This window comes from Dromaius novaehollandiae, chromosome Z (genome assembly GCF_036370855.1).
Source record: "Dromaius novaehollandiae isolate bDroNov1 chromosome Z, bDroNov1.hap1, whole genome shotgun sequence".
Taxonomy (NCBI): domain Eukaryota; kingdom Metazoa; phylum Chordata; class Aves; order Casuariiformes; family Dromaiidae; genus Dromaius; species Dromaius novaehollandiae.
Window position 1 is genome coordinate 30,881,120 of NC_088132.1, and position 18,936 is coordinate 30,900,055.

At 37.9% G+C, this 18,936-nt stretch overlaps 1 protein-coding gene across 14 annotated transcripts in view; it reads left to right on the forward strand.

Annotated features, from left to right (window-relative positions):
• LOC135323554 (aminopeptidase O-like) overlaps positions 1–18,936 on the forward strand; it is a 204,313-nt gene that overhangs the window by 99,666 nt on the left and 85,711 nt on the right. For 13 of the 14 annotated variants that reach the window (XR_010386199.1, XR_010386201.1, XR_010386206.1 and 10 more), the window contains 2 exons: positions 1,778–1,821; positions 10,141–10,201. Coding sequence is in view for 6 of the 14 variants with exons in the window: in XM_064502218.1 (XP_064358288.1) it covers positions 1,778–1,821; positions 10,141–10,201 (105 nt within the window). In the remaining 8 variants the exon portion in view is untranslated. Of the gene's footprint in view, positions 1–1,777; positions 1,822–10,140; positions 10,202–15,269; positions 15,877–18,936 lie in introns of those variants that run through there. The other variant, XM_064502222.1, reaches the window with a different exon arrangement.

The window sequence follows — 18,936 nt, forward strand, 5'->3', positions numbered from 1 at the left end:
AAAACTCAGACCCATAATGGGATGTGTCAGGCAGACTTGATAATAGGCAAATGTTAAAAGACATGCCAATATGAGGTAAGTGATAATTTGTTATTCTATTCTGTTTTGGAGCATTGAAATAGAAGCAGTTAAAATAAGACCAAAAAAGATTAATTCTAATTTTAAGAAAGTGTGTAGAACGATTGTTAGCGCTTTATTCTTAATAGTTATTTGGAGAAATGAAGACAGCCTTATTCATGAAGCAGATGTTTAATTTCACAGTACAATATACAGAATATAAGAACACCTCTAGTATCAAAGCTGTCTTCAAGTGGACCATAGGATAGATTATAAAACATTGATGCAATCTTATCAGGGATTCTGGTTGAATTAATGTATACAAAATTCTATGTAAAATAGTGTCAAGGATAAACAATATTGCTTTTCAGATGCTTCATTCTTGAAATAACTCTAATGATGGTCTCTTCTCCATTTTTTCATATTCTTTATTTCCCTGGAAGTTTAGTCTATGCCTCCAGCACAGCTTCCACAAATGGAAGGAGTCAGTAATTCTCTACTGACGTACAGAATAACGGTACAGAACTGCAAGTAATAATATGAACTAAGTGGATTTTGCAGTGCATCATCATGTCAGAAATACGCTGTAGTTGGGCAGAGCCATCCCTATGTAGCTAGCACAGTTAATGATAGCAATCTTGCCACAGCAGCACTGAGCTCAGCACTGTGTAATTCACCTTTCTTCATAAGCAGATTTTGCAGGCAACGTGACCTAGCCTGGACCTCGGTCATAATCTAAAGGAGAAAGACTAAGTGTTACCAATAGTTTCAGTTTGAGGAGTCCCTTCTGACTGCAAGTAGTTGCAATCAGAAATCAGCCTGCACTCGTACATTGCAGTGAGGAACATCATTAGGCTATGAAACTTGTCTCCACAAAGATTAACATTAGTAAAGTTGATACATTGCTTTATAAAATAGCATATAAATGGAGAGTTCATATTAATAATTCCTCTTTCTATGCGGTTGTTGAGTGGAACAAAGCAGGTAGTGCATCATGTCAAAGTGATTGTCCTTTGAATTAGATCGTGTACAGCATGAGGTGCCGTTGAGTGATGTCAGGTGTAACCTATAAAGAGGGCATATCATACTGTTACAAGTGAGGATGATGGTAATACTGTTCCACTGGCCTAGCACTTTCCTTCTAAATCCAGGAAAAAAAATTCTAGCTACTTTTTCTTTGAGGAGTTTCATTCCATGGTTGGTGTGGTTGACAGCAACAGCATGAATTTTATCAGGGAGTGAGGAGCAGGTGCGGTCCTTAGATTAGATATGCACCAAAAGGAAAAAAAGCATGTGGTCATGCAATTAAAGACTGTGATAACAGAAGCATGTTGGAGGGAACATAAAGGACAGCCTTAATTCTGGTGTTTTGTAGCTTTTGAGTATGTGAATCTGCAGCCTTTAACAGTGCTCCTTTAATGTAGTTTGTGTGTGTGTATTATAGATTAAATAAAAATGGGAACGTAGGATTGTGTTAAAATAGCAGGCTTTTCAAGCCCATTTTCTTTCAATGTTGACACTTTTTGCTTGAGTGGGTTGGAAAACTGACAAACATAATGTATGTTGTATAAATAATTGAGCAGCATAACACCATAGTGGATATATAAACTTCTTTCTTACCATTCTGCGATCTGCAGTGCTTAAATCCAGTGCTGGTTCTGTAGACACAGGGATATCGCTTGATAAACATACTAACTGTGGTGCTTTGTTCATTTTCCAGGATTTTCTTTACATGCTGTTGGAAGACATCCCTGAACAAAAAGAGTAAGTGAGAAGCAGACTAGAAAAGCTACAGAAGAAAGTAGAAATTGGGCCTAACTATCTGTTGTGCTAGCCAGAAGTAGTAGCTGAGGTTCTCATTTAGTATTGTTCAGAGTTTTGTTTTTTAAATGCATGTGTGTGCGTGTGTCTGTGTATGTCTCTCTTTCTCTGAATTCTCCTACATGTGAAACACACACGTGAGACTTGCTGTGATGTTGCTATCCCATGCTCCCTGCCAGCAGCGCCTTTAACGCCTTTAGCGCATGTTAATAGGGCAGTGGTGAGGTCTGATGTTTGCTATGTGCTCTGAAGTGCCAGGCCCAGCTGCTCAGCTTTATCTGTGATCCTCCCACCAGCTGCCGCTGGCACATGGCACCCCGGAGCGGGGAGGCCAGACCGCTGCCCTGCATCTGGGAAAGCACAGAAGATGCTTTCTCGCAAGCGGGAGCCCCTTCCTGGCCCCTGCCTGTTGCACAGTTTGTCAGATGGGGGAAAGATGGAAATCCCGAATGGAAATAGTGTTAAGTGCCTCACACGCTCTTCAAAATCCTCCTGCGTGTGACCGGCTGAAGATGATACAGCTAGTCTGGAGCAGAGCTTTGAGTTCACCCCTGCTTCTTTGCTGGCTTGCTCTGGCTACTGCAGACTGCAGGTGCAGGTGCTCGTGGTAGTGGAGCTTGGCAGATGATGATTTCTTCACATAGTTCATTCACTTGAAAATGCGGTTTGGGGGAGCAGGATTCCAGAAGTCTTCGTAAATTTGGGTGAATGGTTTTTGCTGAAGAAAAGGGAAGAGGAAAGTCAAATGTGTTGAGTTTTTTAGTGAAATGCTTTTATTGTTCATTTCAAAATACTTTCATTTGATTTTTTTCTTTCAAAGTTGTTTCTATTTAGAAGCATTAAAATGTCATAGGGAGGAAAAAAGATTATAAAAAACATGAATATTTTCTTTTCTTGAAAGAACTTCTTTCGTTTTCAGTTGTTTCAAGAAAAAAGATTCTTTCTAAGTAGTCCTTTCAAACAGCAAATAAGAAAATCATTTACTTGCAGCAGTTCCCCTGTGAAGATGGAAGAGGTAATGTCCTTTTTTTTCCCTCACCATATTTGCATAACCTGTGACTACCAGCATTAGTTGAGTGAAGGAAATAAAGGACGTATTCTCTGCCAAATGTGCTTCACATGCATGCACACACAATAATACTAATAGCAAAGTGTGTCATCTTGACAGTTTAAGAGATTTCTGCATATGTTGGAGTAACTGAATTGATGCCTCCTGCCAAAATGTGTGCATGGGGAAATACACTGTAAAAAATGGGCAATTTGTAGTTGTGGACTTTTTAGAGTCTGGGTAATTGTTTCACTCTTCTTACACTCCACAGTGATAGAAATAGAATTTGTAGCCATGGTTGAGTAACCCAGATGTAGTGAGCAAAATAGTAACAATATCTCCCAGGACAGAAACAAGATAGAAGAGAGATTTTAAATATACTACTATTCTGTATCTTCAAGGTGTAGATTTTCTTTAGAATGATGGCCTGTAAAACTTGTGGCAGGGAAGCTAGTTATCATTGAGATAATGTGTTTTGTGGTATCATGAATAACATGTGGCATGTTACTTTTTTTCAAGGATATATTTTGAGGTGCTATTTTGTTTACATTATGTGATATGGGTTTCCAGCCCAAAAATAATCAGGGAAAAGAAATGGAATATATGGGGAAGTGAGTTAGTTATCGATATGAGTATATGTAGCTTTATTAATAAAATCTCCATTTTCCTTCCTTTTTTCATTTGTTTCTGCAAAGCCTAAACCTAGTACAAAGCCTTATTTGAATAAGGCATCTGGTTTTCAGCCTAGGTACGTGCCAAAATATTTAAACCTTCAGTGAGAGCATTGCAAAGGAAGTATGGCTCCATTTGATTTGCATCACCCTCGAATGTATGGACAAAATTTCAGATCTTTGGTAATTTATATTACAACCAGACATAGTATATCCGAATTTATCTACTGCCAAAATTACCTTGGGTAAGGATATCAACAGAGTAATAGAACATCTGGACAGACAGGAGGCCTTTATTTCTTATCTGCCACAAAGATGCTTATCCGCTCTTCAGTGCACTCTGTTGTTATTATACAAATAACATATATATGTTAAAATTAAGAAAAAGCTCATTGCTTGAAAAATATTAAGCAATCGAACATCCTAATGTTTGTAATAGGGACTAGCCTGAATAATAATAATAAAAAAAATAGTAGGATGGAAGCAAGCCAAATTCTAGTCTCCTCTGTGGCAATAGAGGCAAGCTGGTGTAGCTAAAGAGTAGAATTTGGCTTATGGGAGGCTTTTGCAATGAGAACAGCATTAACATTGGCAGAAAGCAATCATACAACAGTGTGGAAATCTTCTCTAATCATTACCTTGGAGTAATGCTACATGAATTTTCTGCTATTGGATACACCAGGCTATATCTAAAAGATTTTCATTCTTCCAGGGCTTAAGGCCTTTAGTTTTTAGTTACTGGAGAATTTTTTTAAGACATTCCCAGCGATGAGCAGTTCAGAGATGCAGGCGTAACCTCTTAAGTATCAGTCATTGATTTTTTGCTGGCTTTTGTACCCAGAGGAGGAGGATTATATGCCTAGTTTATGGGGCTACTTCCATTCCTGTTCTGACTCAACGTTGATGGCAACTTAGCTAGAGGAATGCATTGTCCAGGACAGGATCCTTCTGTTTCTGGACTGTGGCTGAATAACAGCGTGGGACAGGCCTAGCACCACCTTTTTGTCCTTCAGAATCTCCTAACTTGCCCTTAAGACAGATTTCATCTGTTTATGAAAGGCTAATGGCAAGAAAGGCAAACAACTATCTACCTGGTTAGTCCTGCTCCTCTGTTTCTAAGGCCTTTCTGCTATAAAATGCACTGGCTATAGCCCTGCATTATCTTGGCCATTCTGCAAGAAATCCATGCTACTTCCCACCTGCGACTGAGGCATCTTATTTCCTGATATGTAATTTGAGAATCGATTACAGTTTATCTAAAAACCAAACCCAACAACAACAACAAAAAACCTTCTTTTCTGTCCGTTGTATATCACGGTGCACTAAATTTGATCGAAACTCCCAGTGGTTCTCTTCCCCCAAGGCGCTCAGCCCTTGCTGTAAACTGATCCTCTCCACATCTGCCCAGCATGTGAGCCATGCAAAGACGCCGTGTTTCTAAGGCCTGGTAACAGAGCATGAGTTTCACCATCCTCAGATAAATCAGAGTTGCAGCTGCTTGTGCTCTTTATGACTGCAAATCTTTTTGAGCAGTTCAGTTCTGCTCTTTGGGTTTTTCTGTTGGTATTTTTTATTTAACTTGATTCAATAAAATAAATAAGAGGACTAATAAAGCTATGGTTTTAATAATATGCGATAGACAAAGGAAAGCTTGTGTTACGGCTCTGATATTCGTACTGTAAATAACTCAGGCTTACTAACCACATTCCTTGGGTATCTTTAAAATTTGCCAATTAAGTACTAAATAATGTTAAAATAATGCTGTAATTTCAAAATACTCAGCTACACAGGTATATCTGTCTCCTCCTTTCATACTTCCTTTCTTAGTTACTCCTGTGGAAGGCTACTTGTCACAAAGGTAATGATTTTCACAGAGACAAATAGCTGGTAGGCATCCAGCTCCCAAAGTAAATCGTTGCGAAAGATTTTTTTCCTATGTTTTTTACACCTACTTTTTTTTTTCTTGTAAGCCAAAACATATATGCTGGATAAAATTAAAAAAGAAAGGCATCTATACTGGATTAAAAAAAAAAAAAAAAGAAAAAAAAAAAAAAAAAGCAGGGGGCCAGGAAAAGTCTGGAGGAAGCTATGGGCTGTTGATAGAATGACTAATCTCTCATGAATCTTGGATTTGGTCCTAACTACACCTTATTATTTAGCTGGGATGGCGCACTTTGAAAATGGTTGATGTCAATTAACATATATACCAGATGAAGAAAATATGGTCAGTGAAGTATTTTCAGGATATGGCAGATATGCATAAAGTTTCTAGAATGCCTTGGGGCCCAATGCAATGAAAGCCTGCTATATAGAAATCTTTTATAATACTAACTCTGAAATTATCATTAGTATGGTACAGAACATGCTTTCAGAGGCCTTCAGTGAGGCCATGCACAGGATGTATGCATGCTAGGAGATCATTCTTAGGCTGACCAGCTTATAGTCTAAACAAATAGACAAGGAAGGAGATAACGGATGTACTAGCATTCTCATTTTACAGCAGGGAACTGCAGTACAAAGCAGTTTTAAGAACTTGCCCAGTCTTGCAAGAACTGTTACAGTGCTAATCAATTGAACCCAGATTACCATGGCCCCATACAGTACCTTAACCAAAAAGCCAGTCAGGAAATCAAACACACACCAGATTTAAGTCCTTACAGGTGCTGAAATGCAACATAAGCAGGTGGTAAGTGCCCTTTCTGAATATGGATGCTTTACTGAACTGCAGCCTCTATAAATACCAGGCTTTGTGTCCTTTCTCTAGGACATTTGTTTTGCAGTATCAGTCTGTTTGTGATATATTTTTGGGGCTCAATCCAAAGCCCAACAAGTTAGTGGAATTCTTAAAGGACTTCACAGTTCTTCAAGGCAGACCCTCAGTCATGTTCAGATTACATCTTTGCAACAGTCAACACATTACTAATATGTTTGGGGGGGAAAAAAAGTGAATGCCAGGAGTAGGGTAAAAAGAGTTGCTTTTTGGATGGGTACTAAGAAGAATGTCCCAAGTTTAAAAAAAAAGAAAAAAAGAAGTGAAAGCAAGCTACCTAGTCATATGGCGAGGGTTTAGCTGAAGCCGAGGGCGCTGTAGGCAGAGATGGCAGCCTTGTAGTCTTTGCCCTTGAGAAAAGCGTCAAAGTTTCAGGAGAGGCTGCGCAACTTACGGGTGGTGTTTCTGGCTGGACTAGCGTGCTGTCGGAGCAGTGCAATTCCCTTCAGTACTATAAGCTCCTTTCAAAGGCAGTGTTTTGAAATGAGCTGCTGTTGGCTCTAAAGGCCACAGAAGGTAGATTGACCAAAGGTACTACATAGCAAGTGGAGTTTTATTATTTTGCATAGCTTTTTCCAAGAAAATCTTGCCCTTTAAGTTTAACTTAGGTTCTGAAAAAATCATGGAAAAAACTGGCGTTGTGAAGCTGTGTTTCTCATCCCTAGGTAAAAAAAAAATTAAATACACAAATAAGGGTATTTTCCATAGATGCTCGCTCTGGTTCAAGTTTTGATTCATGCAATAACAAATAAAAAAACCCAGTTATCATGATGATGTTGCTTGAGACAGATAAGCAGATCAGGAGGTATCCAACCTACCTTTGGCTATATAAAATTTGGGAGTCTAGTTTAAGCTAGTCCTGTATATGTTTTCTGTAGTAACTGGACAGAAATAAAACCTCAAGAAAGAATGTCATGCTATCCCAATGTAAGTGAACTGACTGTCTCTTTGGAGATGCTTTTCTTTCTCTCCATTATCTGTGGAAGAGACTCAGCTAACTAACTTAGACTAGACACCAATTTGTAGAAGACTGTAGTAAGGTAAAGGTAATTATACTGAAGGACCCGGCACTCAAATGCTCTAAATTTAACAGACTTGCACAGATAGCAAAGTACTACTGAAAGCTGAGCAATTCTGGATGTAAGTAATTCACTTGAACATGGAACAATACTCTGTTATAAGCCTGTTGTCTATGTTTGGTTATGTGTAGAAAATGAATTTCCATAGTGATCAGACATGCGGAATGGTAATTTCCTGAAAATGCAGAATCTTGGCTGCGTAGAAATGCTTCTGCTCTGTGATTATTTAAACCACATGATTTGAGGGATTTTTTTTTCCTGTGCCAGTCTAGTGTCTCCTAATGTTAAAGAGATACTTTGACGTACAGATTTAGTGAAAGGGGAAGATTCATGTGTCTCTGTGGGAATTGTTCTCCCTCCTGGGACTCTTTAAGCCACCTCAGCCTGGCTGATGTGTTCTCTCTTACTTGTGAAGACACCGTTGAAGAAAAGTTTGGGCCTAAGTTGCGTGAACTATCAAAGTATTTTAACAGTATTTATTTATTATTTAGCTGGGATGGCGCACTTTGAAAATGGTTGGTAGTGAATACACTAGGGCTGCTTCCACATGGTGTCCTTGGCCTGCACCATCATATATGACTGATCAAAAACTGAATAAAATTACTAAAAGAATAGAGAGTGAAAGCATGTATAAGTGGCTTTTTTGTCACTGTATCTGAATGTTCTTATTTTCTTTTAATCTGTAGTTTCTTACGGTTTTCAGTATGACGCCGTATCCTGTGTATACAAGCCTATCTTAGTAGCTGAATGACGTAGGGTACTATTTGCAAGGAAAGACTTTCTTACAGCGAAGGCACTTGATGACTGATTTCTGGCGTTGTGCCAAAATTCCTGTGTATTTTGGACAAGCTTATTAAGACCAGATTGCAGATACCATTCAACAGTTACTCAGTGAGTAGCCATCTGACTTTCTATTTTGATCGGATTCTCCCACCCCTAATTCACAGTGGCAGTTTTATTCTGTTGGGTAGACCCGCTCATTTTAATGAGATTTCTTTCAGAATACCGCTAAGTGCAAGTAGAGATGGCAGATTTCACAACCCAAGGGTACATGATGTTTGTTTTCTACGTTAGAAAAGGAAGTGGAGGATGCAACTGTTAATTCTGCCTCAAAGGTTCTGGTTTCCTACTGGGAAGAGATTGAGGGTAAATTTTTTCATCTTGAATGCAACAAGGATAAGAAAGTCTAACCCAGGATATAACCTATGTCTGGAAAGATGCTGCTGTTACACATATCAACATCAATAATTTAAATCTTTGGCTATTCTAAAAGAAACTAAACAAAAACAAGTAATACAAATGATCAGTAACTGTACAGAAAATTTGACTCTGTGACTATGTTCTGGGGTCACCTTGGCTTGGCTGCTTTTGAGTCTCTGAGCCTTAGTTTTCCCATTTGCATGTCAGATAGAGCAGTGATGTGTCTCCCATGGGCACAGTGAAAATTAGTATTTATAGGTGTTTTAAAATCATTCAGTAAAAATGACTGATGGATTCATTAGAAATCCTTCTTAGTCACCAATACAGTCCGGAAATAAATCTCCTGTGGAGTCAGAATTTTGAGCACAGTTTTGTCAGGGTTTAAAAAAAGAATTTGTGTCATATAATTCAAACAGAAAAATCTACATAAAAATTTTGCTGAGTTGCTTGCTTCCCACTCTGGAATTTCAAAATGGCTGTTCTTTTCCCAGATACTTTTTGGTCATATGTCAGCACTGCACACGTGAAGTTAGCTGCAAGTACTGGAAGGAGTCTCGCCAAGGCATTGCCACACACATGACACACACATTCTGAGAAGCAGAGTAGATTACATTCATTCGGGGCTTACTCAAGTATTGTTTTTCAGTATTGACAGTGTGATAAAGAAATGAAGATAAAAGAATAAAGGGATTTTTTTTCTTGGCAGTTGGGTCCTGTGTAAGTTGAGACGCCTCTTCAACGTCAGTCGAAGTTGAAGCAAATTCAAAAAAAGTTGCTTACAAAAGAAAAAGGGAAATACAATTTCTGAATTTGCAAATACCTATGCATATGCTTATTTCAGTCCCATTCAGCTTGATCACGACAAACTATTTCCTTTCATAGCAGTTGGGGCTCCAGACTGTTTTCTGAGTTCACTCTAAATGTTATCAGGAAAGAAAGAAAGTGCAAAAAAGCTGAAACTGAAATATATTAGATACTTGGTAGCTTTGAGGATTAAAATCCAGCAGTGCCTCTTAAAACCCATACATCTAAAGTAGTTCATGTTTCGTTTCACTTTCTTTGGTATTTTGTCTTTACATTTGCACTGGTTCTTTAATAAAATACTGGTTTTGAATGTCTCCAGGGAAATTTACTTCCTCTGTGAATTTTTTTCCTTAGGGGAAACAAAAGTCCACTCAAAAAGAAGTAGCGCACCTGGTCGTACTTTACATGTGTTTCATAAATGCAGTTTAGCATCTTGCGCTCTGTCAGCCCTCATAAGTGCTGAATTTATCTTTTGAGTTTTAAACACACAAAATCTAATCTGTGTTTAATTTGCTTGTGTCACCTCTGATGGTATTATTCTTTAAAAAATCGAGAAGGTAGTACCACTGCATTGCAAACTACTACTTGAATTCAGGGTTTTGCTCAGCTTCTACAGGGTTAATTTTCATGTGAAAAATTTGTTTTGTTTGTTTGTCCTCTAACCCCCCCCCCCTTTTTTTTTTCTTAAAGGTCTGGGTTAACCGTCGAAAGTATCTTCCAGAACTGGCTTGACACTTCTGGAATACCAAAGGTAAATGCAAAATATCTGTTCTCAGTTCTTTCTGGAGACCTGCATTTCACATTGTATTACGTGTTATTTAATCATTATGTTGTTATAACATATGGTTTTAGATGATTTAATTTTGATGGTGACTGTTTTCCATGTCTTCATACAGTGTTCATATGGGCTTAGTTTTTATCGTTTACAGGTTTTTGCTTCTACTGTCATCTCAAAGAACCTGCTGAAGGGCAAATCTTAAAAATCTTATCTTATTGCTTAGTATTCTAGTCACTGGGAAGTAGGCTATATAATATAATGGTGGACACTACTAAATGTAAGGAGCATTGTCCACAGATGTCAGTATGTGAATTACTGACAGCTATGCTGACAGCAATAACTTCACTAAATGTTAAATTATTTGTACTTCAGTATATTGTGAGTATTGTGACTGGATCATGAATCTCTTGCATGGGTAACAGGTATTTCATTGGCGTTCCAGCTGTGTTGTAATTGAGACTGAGCATTATTTTTTGTTTTTAATAGTAAATGTTTTAAATTCTGTGAACTTAAACACTTAATTTTCTGTGCTATGCAAAGGCTCTGATTATTGATTTTGGTCCAAAATGGGGATCAGCTGAAGAAAGATTTTCCTGGATGAAATTTCCTAAAAACAGCTTTGTACAAAGTCTGTTTTTATTATGCACTCAGAGCTCAGTGTATAACTGATTTTGCCTAAGTTGCAATCAGTTGCTTGGGATTTATCTTACCTAGTGCATTGCATATGCTTCCACTTTGCGTTAGCAATATTTTAAAAACTTTTAAGAGTCCATAGCTCCTAGTTTGTATGGGCGAAAGTAAAGTGCACATATATAGCAAAACTGGGGCTCTGTGGAGTCAGCACATTTGCAGACAGAGTTGTCAAAATAGCTGGAGAGCTCAAAATGATAAGGAGTGGTCACCAAACCTGAGCCGTACTCAAGCGCTGTGCTTGAGCTCTGCCCTTGGCCACTTTAGAGAAGGTGTGTTGTACGTGTCCATTGTGCCCCTGTATTCTAGAGGGGCTTCTTTTGGAAGCTTTGTCCTGAGATCAAAATGCTCTAGGAATAATACTTGAAGAGGCTAGAAAATCAAGGTGGAGGGCTTTTTTTTTTTTTTTTTTTGGTAGAATTTTTGAAGAGAAAATTAACATTAATTAGAAGAGAGAAAGGAAAGTAACTATTATCATTTATCATGATGTTCCATCATTTCTTGAAGAAGGGCATTGATTTTTAATACTGCATCTCGATCAAGGATAATTTTTAATATGACACCTTGATCAAGCTTTTGTTCCTGGTGGAAAATTCCATGCATTGTAGAGCAGCTGCCCTGAGTAGAGGGGAGAAACTAACGTTAGTTGTAAGATGCTGAACTGGCACTCCAAAAGCGAATGGTCTTCTGGCATTTCATTTACAGCTATTTCTTTGCGGATGTGTTATTAGTAGACTAAAGAATTGAAACTGGTTTTGATTAATGTGAATACTGAACTCTCTGTTTAGCTGAGTGGGTACCTTAAACTGTCCAGCATGACTAGCAAGTAGTTTCATTATCGCCTGCAAGTATCTATTGGGTGTACAAGCAAAACATGTAGTAAAAACATTTCCACGTCCAGCAGGCTTGTAAATCGTTGTAAATTTTCTTTAAAGACCAAAGAGATTTCCCTGGGAGTTTGGCTGTTCTGTAAAAATAACAGTGTCAACTGGAATGGTACTGATTTAGTATTCTGCTTCCTTTGAGAATCAGCATGCTGACCTCTTCCCTTTCTCTCTCTTCCATCAATAACCTTTTTGATGATATACCCTTGTTGCCTTCAGCACTTCTCATGCTCTTGCGGGAACTGGTCTCCACTTTATTGAAAGAAATGGAGTTGTCATTCAGTGAATAGGAAACCTTGTTCACTTAGTGCTTCATTAAATCATTGTGGCGGGGGGGTAGGAAGCCCTTATTCCTGAAATCAAGACTGTAGAGGTTGCTTAGTAGCTCTCCAGACATTAGTTTCTTGTATAATCTAAATATGGCTCTATTTACTGACTGTAGAACTATAATCTAAATCTATGAGTGTGCTGTACAGGAACTGACAGAGATACCCACTTAAAGTATTTAGATTATCTTTTTTTCGGCCAGCTATTAACTTGGCTAACATGATGGATCAGGGCTGGCAAAGGCATATAAATTTGGTTACATCTGTGTGAACTGCCTGCATCATAACTGGCAGCCCAGGAATACCACAAAACTGATTTATCCTCTCTCACGTCTGCTGGGAGGTGAGTTGACTAGGATGAGAGTAGAGGAAGGCTCCTCTCTGCCCCTTTGTGTTAGGCGAGAGGCCTGAGCCAGACAGGTAGCGTGAGCTCTATGGGGGACGGAGTTGACAGCTGCAGTTGACTCCCTTTCTTAAATAGTGGAGCAACTGAGAAGCAGGTGGTGAATCTCAGTTCCCAAGGTGTCCCAAACAGAGCAACAGCAACCTTTGTCCTACCCTGGACTTGGTAACTTTCTGCTCATCGCCCTTTTTGCCAGCAGCAGTACAGAACATTATAGCAGGGGAGCTAGAGACGCTCTTAATTCTGCAGTGCGTGCTCTTAGAGGGTTTGGTATCATTCAGGACAGAGTGTTAGTGTCATTTGTTAGTGTTTCATTAGATACCTATGAGAGAGAATTTGATTGAGAACAGCCACATTTTTAAAACATTAAATTTACAAATAGTATCTAAGACTCTTGCATTTGGATATGAAACTTTCTTGCTAAAGAGACTATCCTGTGTAGTGGGATAGGGAAATACACATCCAGCTGTCCATTTTGAAAATCAGGTCAAGACATAGTTCCTTTATATCTCTAGCATATGTAAGTGTTTATGTTTTATAGTGGCTCTGGTTGTTACCATGGCATTTTTTATTTTTATGTTTTGGTGGTTTCTGCTCAGGAAATTCATGTGAGTCACTGAATATAAAGCAAACTCACTGCTCCTAGCTCATTTACAGCATTATCTACCAAAGTGTTTTCAAGCATTTTCCTCTGTGGTTATATCCAAACCTATCACCTGTACACATCTGGTACTCTGTAAAATTTGATAACAAGATGGTCATGTAAAAAGAGAGTTGGTAGCCCACCCCACCAGTTTGTTATCCTCTTGCCAATATCTAGCTTAAGGACATTGGCTCGGTCCTTGTGCAAATGATGGATGAGGGTAACCGCTTTCCACTCCCCAGGCTGCTGAAGCAACATTACTTAACATCTTCATTCCAAGGGAGGAATTGGCATTTTGTGTTCCTTACAGTCGTCTGTCAGGGTATCTGTGTAATGGAAGATCCTTTACTCCTACCTGTGGCCTGTTCCATTTGCCATCCCAAATCTTCACACTCTGTGCAGGGAACCATATAAATATACTGCTTTATACTTACAACTAGAAAAACTTTAATATTTGTCAATCTCTATTAGCATATACTCTTGGAAAGGGCATTTTTTTCTTTTTCTAATCATTGGGCCAGTTTCCAAGCTCATATAAACCCAGTACCAATCCAGAGTATCTCCACTAAAGCTAGGGGAGTCATACTGATAAATAAACCAGAATTTGGCCTACTGCCTTGGAAAAGAAAATTCTGCATGCCAAGTTACAGTTCCAAATTCTGTATTTTTTAAAGCATTAAAGATTAATCTTATAAAAGAGGGTGTGTGGTAATGATGGACCAATCCTTTCCTACGCAGAAGAATGCCACAGCACAGTGGTTTCTCTTCTGGCTTGCTGTGCAATAAGGTTTTCTCACACATAAAACAATAAGCAACACAAGAGATGAAAAGCAAACATTTCTGAAATACAAGCTTTCAGAAGGGTGGGTTTTTTTTTTCTGGGAACACATTGTGGCTGTGTTAAATAAGATGAAGCATGATGCATTGTTGAAAATGCAGTTTATCAAATCAAGTATCAGCAACCTTCAGCATGTACTTAAGTCTCAGAGGTGACTCACCAGGGGATTATAGCAACCTTTCATCCTCTGTGAGGCTAGTAATGACTTAACACCACTAACTCTAGTCAATGAGTTAAGCTGGCAAGGAGTAGAGTCAAAGAACAAAACAGCATTTAGAGCTGGAAAACACCTAAGAAATCACTTAAATCCACTTTATCCCTGCCACTGATGACTTGTTCTCTAATGTACAGTTTCTGTTGTATTTTCCACGCTATGTGGTCGGTTTGCCCTCTTTTAACTAGAGCTTAAGACTAAAAGAGCATATGTTCTTTGAGGAAGGATTTTCTTCTATTTTGTATAGACTTTTCTTTGTTTGATATTGTCCAGTTACTAATACCTGAATTTCTTATTTCACCCTAGACAATTAACCTTCTTAAAATATACTTTAAAATCTTTCCCTGTTTTCAACTCCATCGTGTATTGTTTAACTGAGCAATAAACAAGTGAATGTTAGATAGTCTCTGAATCTCATAAATTCCCACATGCACTTTTTGAACATGTTCCAGTTTCTCCACCTTTTCTTTTCCTCTGTGAAGCTGCACTGTTTCATAGCAAACTATTATTTACGGGTATACTTGCTATCTGGAGCGTTCCATGGGTGTGCCTATGATTTGCTACCTTGTGTTATGAAAACAATCTTCTCCAGATTCACTTCGAGTTAAAAAAGAAATATTTAGTCCACTCTTTCGTAACACACATTCTCCATCAGATCTTTCAATGAAATCTAGAAGTCCCATGTGATCACATAGCTCCAGGCACTAGGGGAAACACACCAGACATGCCCTCAAAATTATGAAAAAAATTGCAAGAGTTGATAGCAGTTCTCCCAGTCCCCTTTTCTACTTCATCCTCTTATTAAAACTTAATTCTTCCACCCTGTTCTACCTTAAACAGTATTTCCTGATTAAAATAGGTACTGCCAGCAGGTATTTCAGAGTAAGTACGGCTTATTATGAGCATGAGAATACCATTCCGTGCTTCCTAATTCCAAATGAACACTGGAATATAACCTCCTGGTACATAACTAAAAGTTTTACTATTTAAAAAGGATTCATATTTTTTTCCCTCTCCACACTGTTTTTTTTTTTCTTCCTTAGGTTTAAATGGTCTTCTGTGGTAAAGCAGTAGTTTAAGTTCCATTTACTAATATTGTTTGTAAACCAACTACGTTTCTGTAAGTATATGGTCAAAAGAATTCTTCCATTGGTGAATATTTATTTATTCACAGTATTTTTGGTTTTGTTTGTACATTGGACATATTTGTACATTGCCTCTTGGATTGTCCTACTTGAAAGAAATGGATTGGATCGGAAAGGAAACTTGTAGCAAAACTTCATAAAACCATTAAAAAATGAGCAAAAATATAATTTTTATGTCCCAAATACAAATGTCCCAAAACAATGCAAGTAATGTCTTTTTGTGGCTTTATAAATTTTAGGAGGATGTTATAGCAGAAGGTCAAGTACTTAGTATGATTTCTGATAAAGCAGTTTGTTACGGAGAAGGTTCCTGTCTTTTGCCCGTTGTAAACTATATAGATTTCTTGTTTCCTTTTACTCGGAGAAAATGATTGATGAAGGGATAGCTCTACAGGAGAATGCATCATAGGTTAGCTGTTACGCTCAATTACTAAGAAACCAGCCAAATCCAAACATTTTAAAAGAATGCTCTTGTTACAATTCTGAATGACATTTATCAGTTAGGTACCTAAGTTTTCCAAAGCCTATTAGAGAATCTTTCAGCAGAAAAATCATTCTCATCGGATCAGAGTGTAGCTTAAGGCTTGCGTGTAACTTAATACTTTTTTTTGTCATTCCTACCCATGCCTTAGCTTGTATTATTTTCTGTCTGGGTGTGTATAATCACATATTGGTGGATGGCAACACTGAGTCAGTTAACAAGTGAATTCCTAATTATTTGTGCAGAAAAAGTACATTTGTAGACACTGGCAGTGAGAATGACCTCTTAAATAGGAAAATCTCATTCAAACTCAAAATTTGGGGAAAAAATTGGCAATGGGATACAAAGAGATATAATGTTATCTTATTTAATGAAACTTAACAGTGGTTCTGTCAGATTTTATTTCAAACTTGGCATTAAATATTAGTTACAAGGATAATGTGCTGCTGCTTAAATACTCAAGTTTGCTACTTAGCTGACCTCAGAAATGTTTTTTTATCTGAACATGGAGACTTGCGTGTGCGTTTTCGTATCATTGCAGAGAACATAACTGATTGCTATTTGAACTCTAATGAGTTGGTATTTGAGAAGTAATCTGAAGAAAGCTTAATTGCTACTTTGAGAGAAGTACTTATTCTTGTACTTGGAAAGCATACTTTGAAAAATAGACACTTCCCCTCAATGAAAATGGTTTCCTTTGGACATTAACCTGTTTGTGGATTGGAAGATTTGAAAGAGCCTTCAAAAGTTCTTAAAAATTTAAATTAGCATAGATCAACGATATAAATTGATTAATGGCATCTCTAATGATAAGCACAATAAGGCAAATCTTTCTGAACAGGAATCATTGGTGCTTTATTCAGAAATTAGCAATTGTACTATCAGCATTGCATGCCGTCTTCTCAGAAGAGAAGATAAGATTTTGGAAAGTGTAAAAATGATAGGAAACAAACTGTATGGTACTGTAGGGTGCATAAATGTCAGATGAATCATGAAAAGAAACAAACCAAGACAGATTGCACAAACAGGCTTTCTCTCTATGCTGTTAACTCTTTGAAAGACTTTTTAGATGAAGTCTGTCTTTCCAAAAGTCTTTTTAGATAGAGAAATATGAGAGCCAAGACAAAAATTAGGGACCTGTGTGTAGAATAGCTTAGAAATTTTTTATAGTTTTGGAGAGTTTGGGGTAAGTTTCTTCAGTGTTGCATGTGACTGCTGGGTTTAGGAGTAAAATATAGAGACACGACTCACGATCAGAATAGCACTGTTATGAGTTATTCTGTGATCACATTCTAAAATTGGAAAGCATGATGCCTCAGGTTAGGCACCTACATACTGCTTAATAACTGGATGTCTAGATTGAATATAAATGTTCAGTTTTAAATGTTAATTTTCAAAATATGCGCTATAACATTTCAATGCCTCTGTTTTTCTAATTTCCAAAGTGAAATTTAAAATATTCTACAGGAGTTTTAGGAGCCTTAATTTAGCCATTAGTTGAGTAATGCAGAAAAAAATGCTTTTGAGATTCTCAACTGGGACTGTGAATCTGCAATAAGGCATATTTCACTGGATTTAGTTTAATGACCTGCTAAAACATTGGCTTACCTCTTCAGTCAAAAGTCAGATTTTCACAAACATCTTTCTGGGTTTTTTTAGGCTACCTTTCAGCATTTTAGAGATAAATATATATGTATATCTCCAGCTCTGAGGTACAATAATAGTAGTATAGTAAATCTGAACGAGTAACAGCTTGTTCAGAAGGCTGAAGTGCATTTGAAATAAATGTTCCATTTCTAAAGTAAATGTGGACCGGATTCCGCAGGTTTGTTCATTAGAATCTGTCTTAAGTTTAATAAATCTCTAGCAGTCCTTCTGGTTCCCTTTTCCTGTTAATTGCATTGCTGAACACAAAAGCTGTGTTATGTGCAGAATGACTGAGCTTATCCCTACTAGAAAGGAGTTATGTTTGGTATCTAAAGAACAATAAGGTTTTGCTGCCTGGCTGATCAATGCTGGATCAAGTTCACATTCCCAAGCTCCCACTCTCCCACCTACATATGCAGGGGGTGGAAACATAGCAAAGAGAGGGAGGACAGGTCCTTTTTTGCACAGAGATGTTGAACTGAGACTTGCCTAATATGGACACAGCTGGGCTAGCACAGCAATAAACAATGGTTTTAATCCATTCCTTGTAAAAACATCCAAAGAAAGCACAGAAGTTAGCAGCCAATTAATTTTTACCCTACCCATTGTTTTCTTTAGCCAATGGAAACAATTCATAGAGACAAATATTTTGGATAGTACCTTGCAAGAAAACAGCTTTTCTATATTAATTAGGAAAGAGTAGCCTTCCAAATGGCTGAAACGTCACCAGTTTAGAGTCCCTTACAGGTAGGTTTAGTGCGTTGGATGCAGGATATGAAATAATCAGAAATCAAATGCTACTTTAAGAAATAATATTTGAGATATTTTTAGTGTGGGAGGATAGAGATTTGCCTATGAAGCTGAGGTAAAAATCGTATGTGAAAAGAATAAGATGCCACCTTCCCAGTGGTCTAGGGTTTTTAAAAGAAACCCACATATTACTGTTTAGTAGCCTGGAAAAATTCCCTGTTTTCTGGGCTTTTAGAGAGACATGCTTGTGTTTGGAAGGAATGAATATATAGGGGAGATTTCTCATACATATGTATAAACACATATCACATATCTGAAGTCCCTGTAGCCCTAGGTAATGCTGACTTTCATTTCTCAATATAGCAATTCCTAGCGATGCTTACAAATGAATTCTGAATGATTCCTGACAGCAGTGAATTTTTGGCTCTTTCTGTGGGTGAGAAGACCCAGAAAATTGTGGCTTGCTGATTCATGCAGTGCTTCAGTCAGAAACTCACAGTGATCTCGAAGGCCGAGAGCCTGCCATTGCATTCCCAGCTGGCCAAAGTTGGGGCTGGGAGCTTTTGCTTTTGAACCCAGTGCTTCTTTCACACGTTCTGCGAAAACACTGAACCACTGAAGTGGTTGGTATCTACTTCTGGAGAGCAGATTGCAACAAGATACCATGTCATGGTCTTCATTCTATCT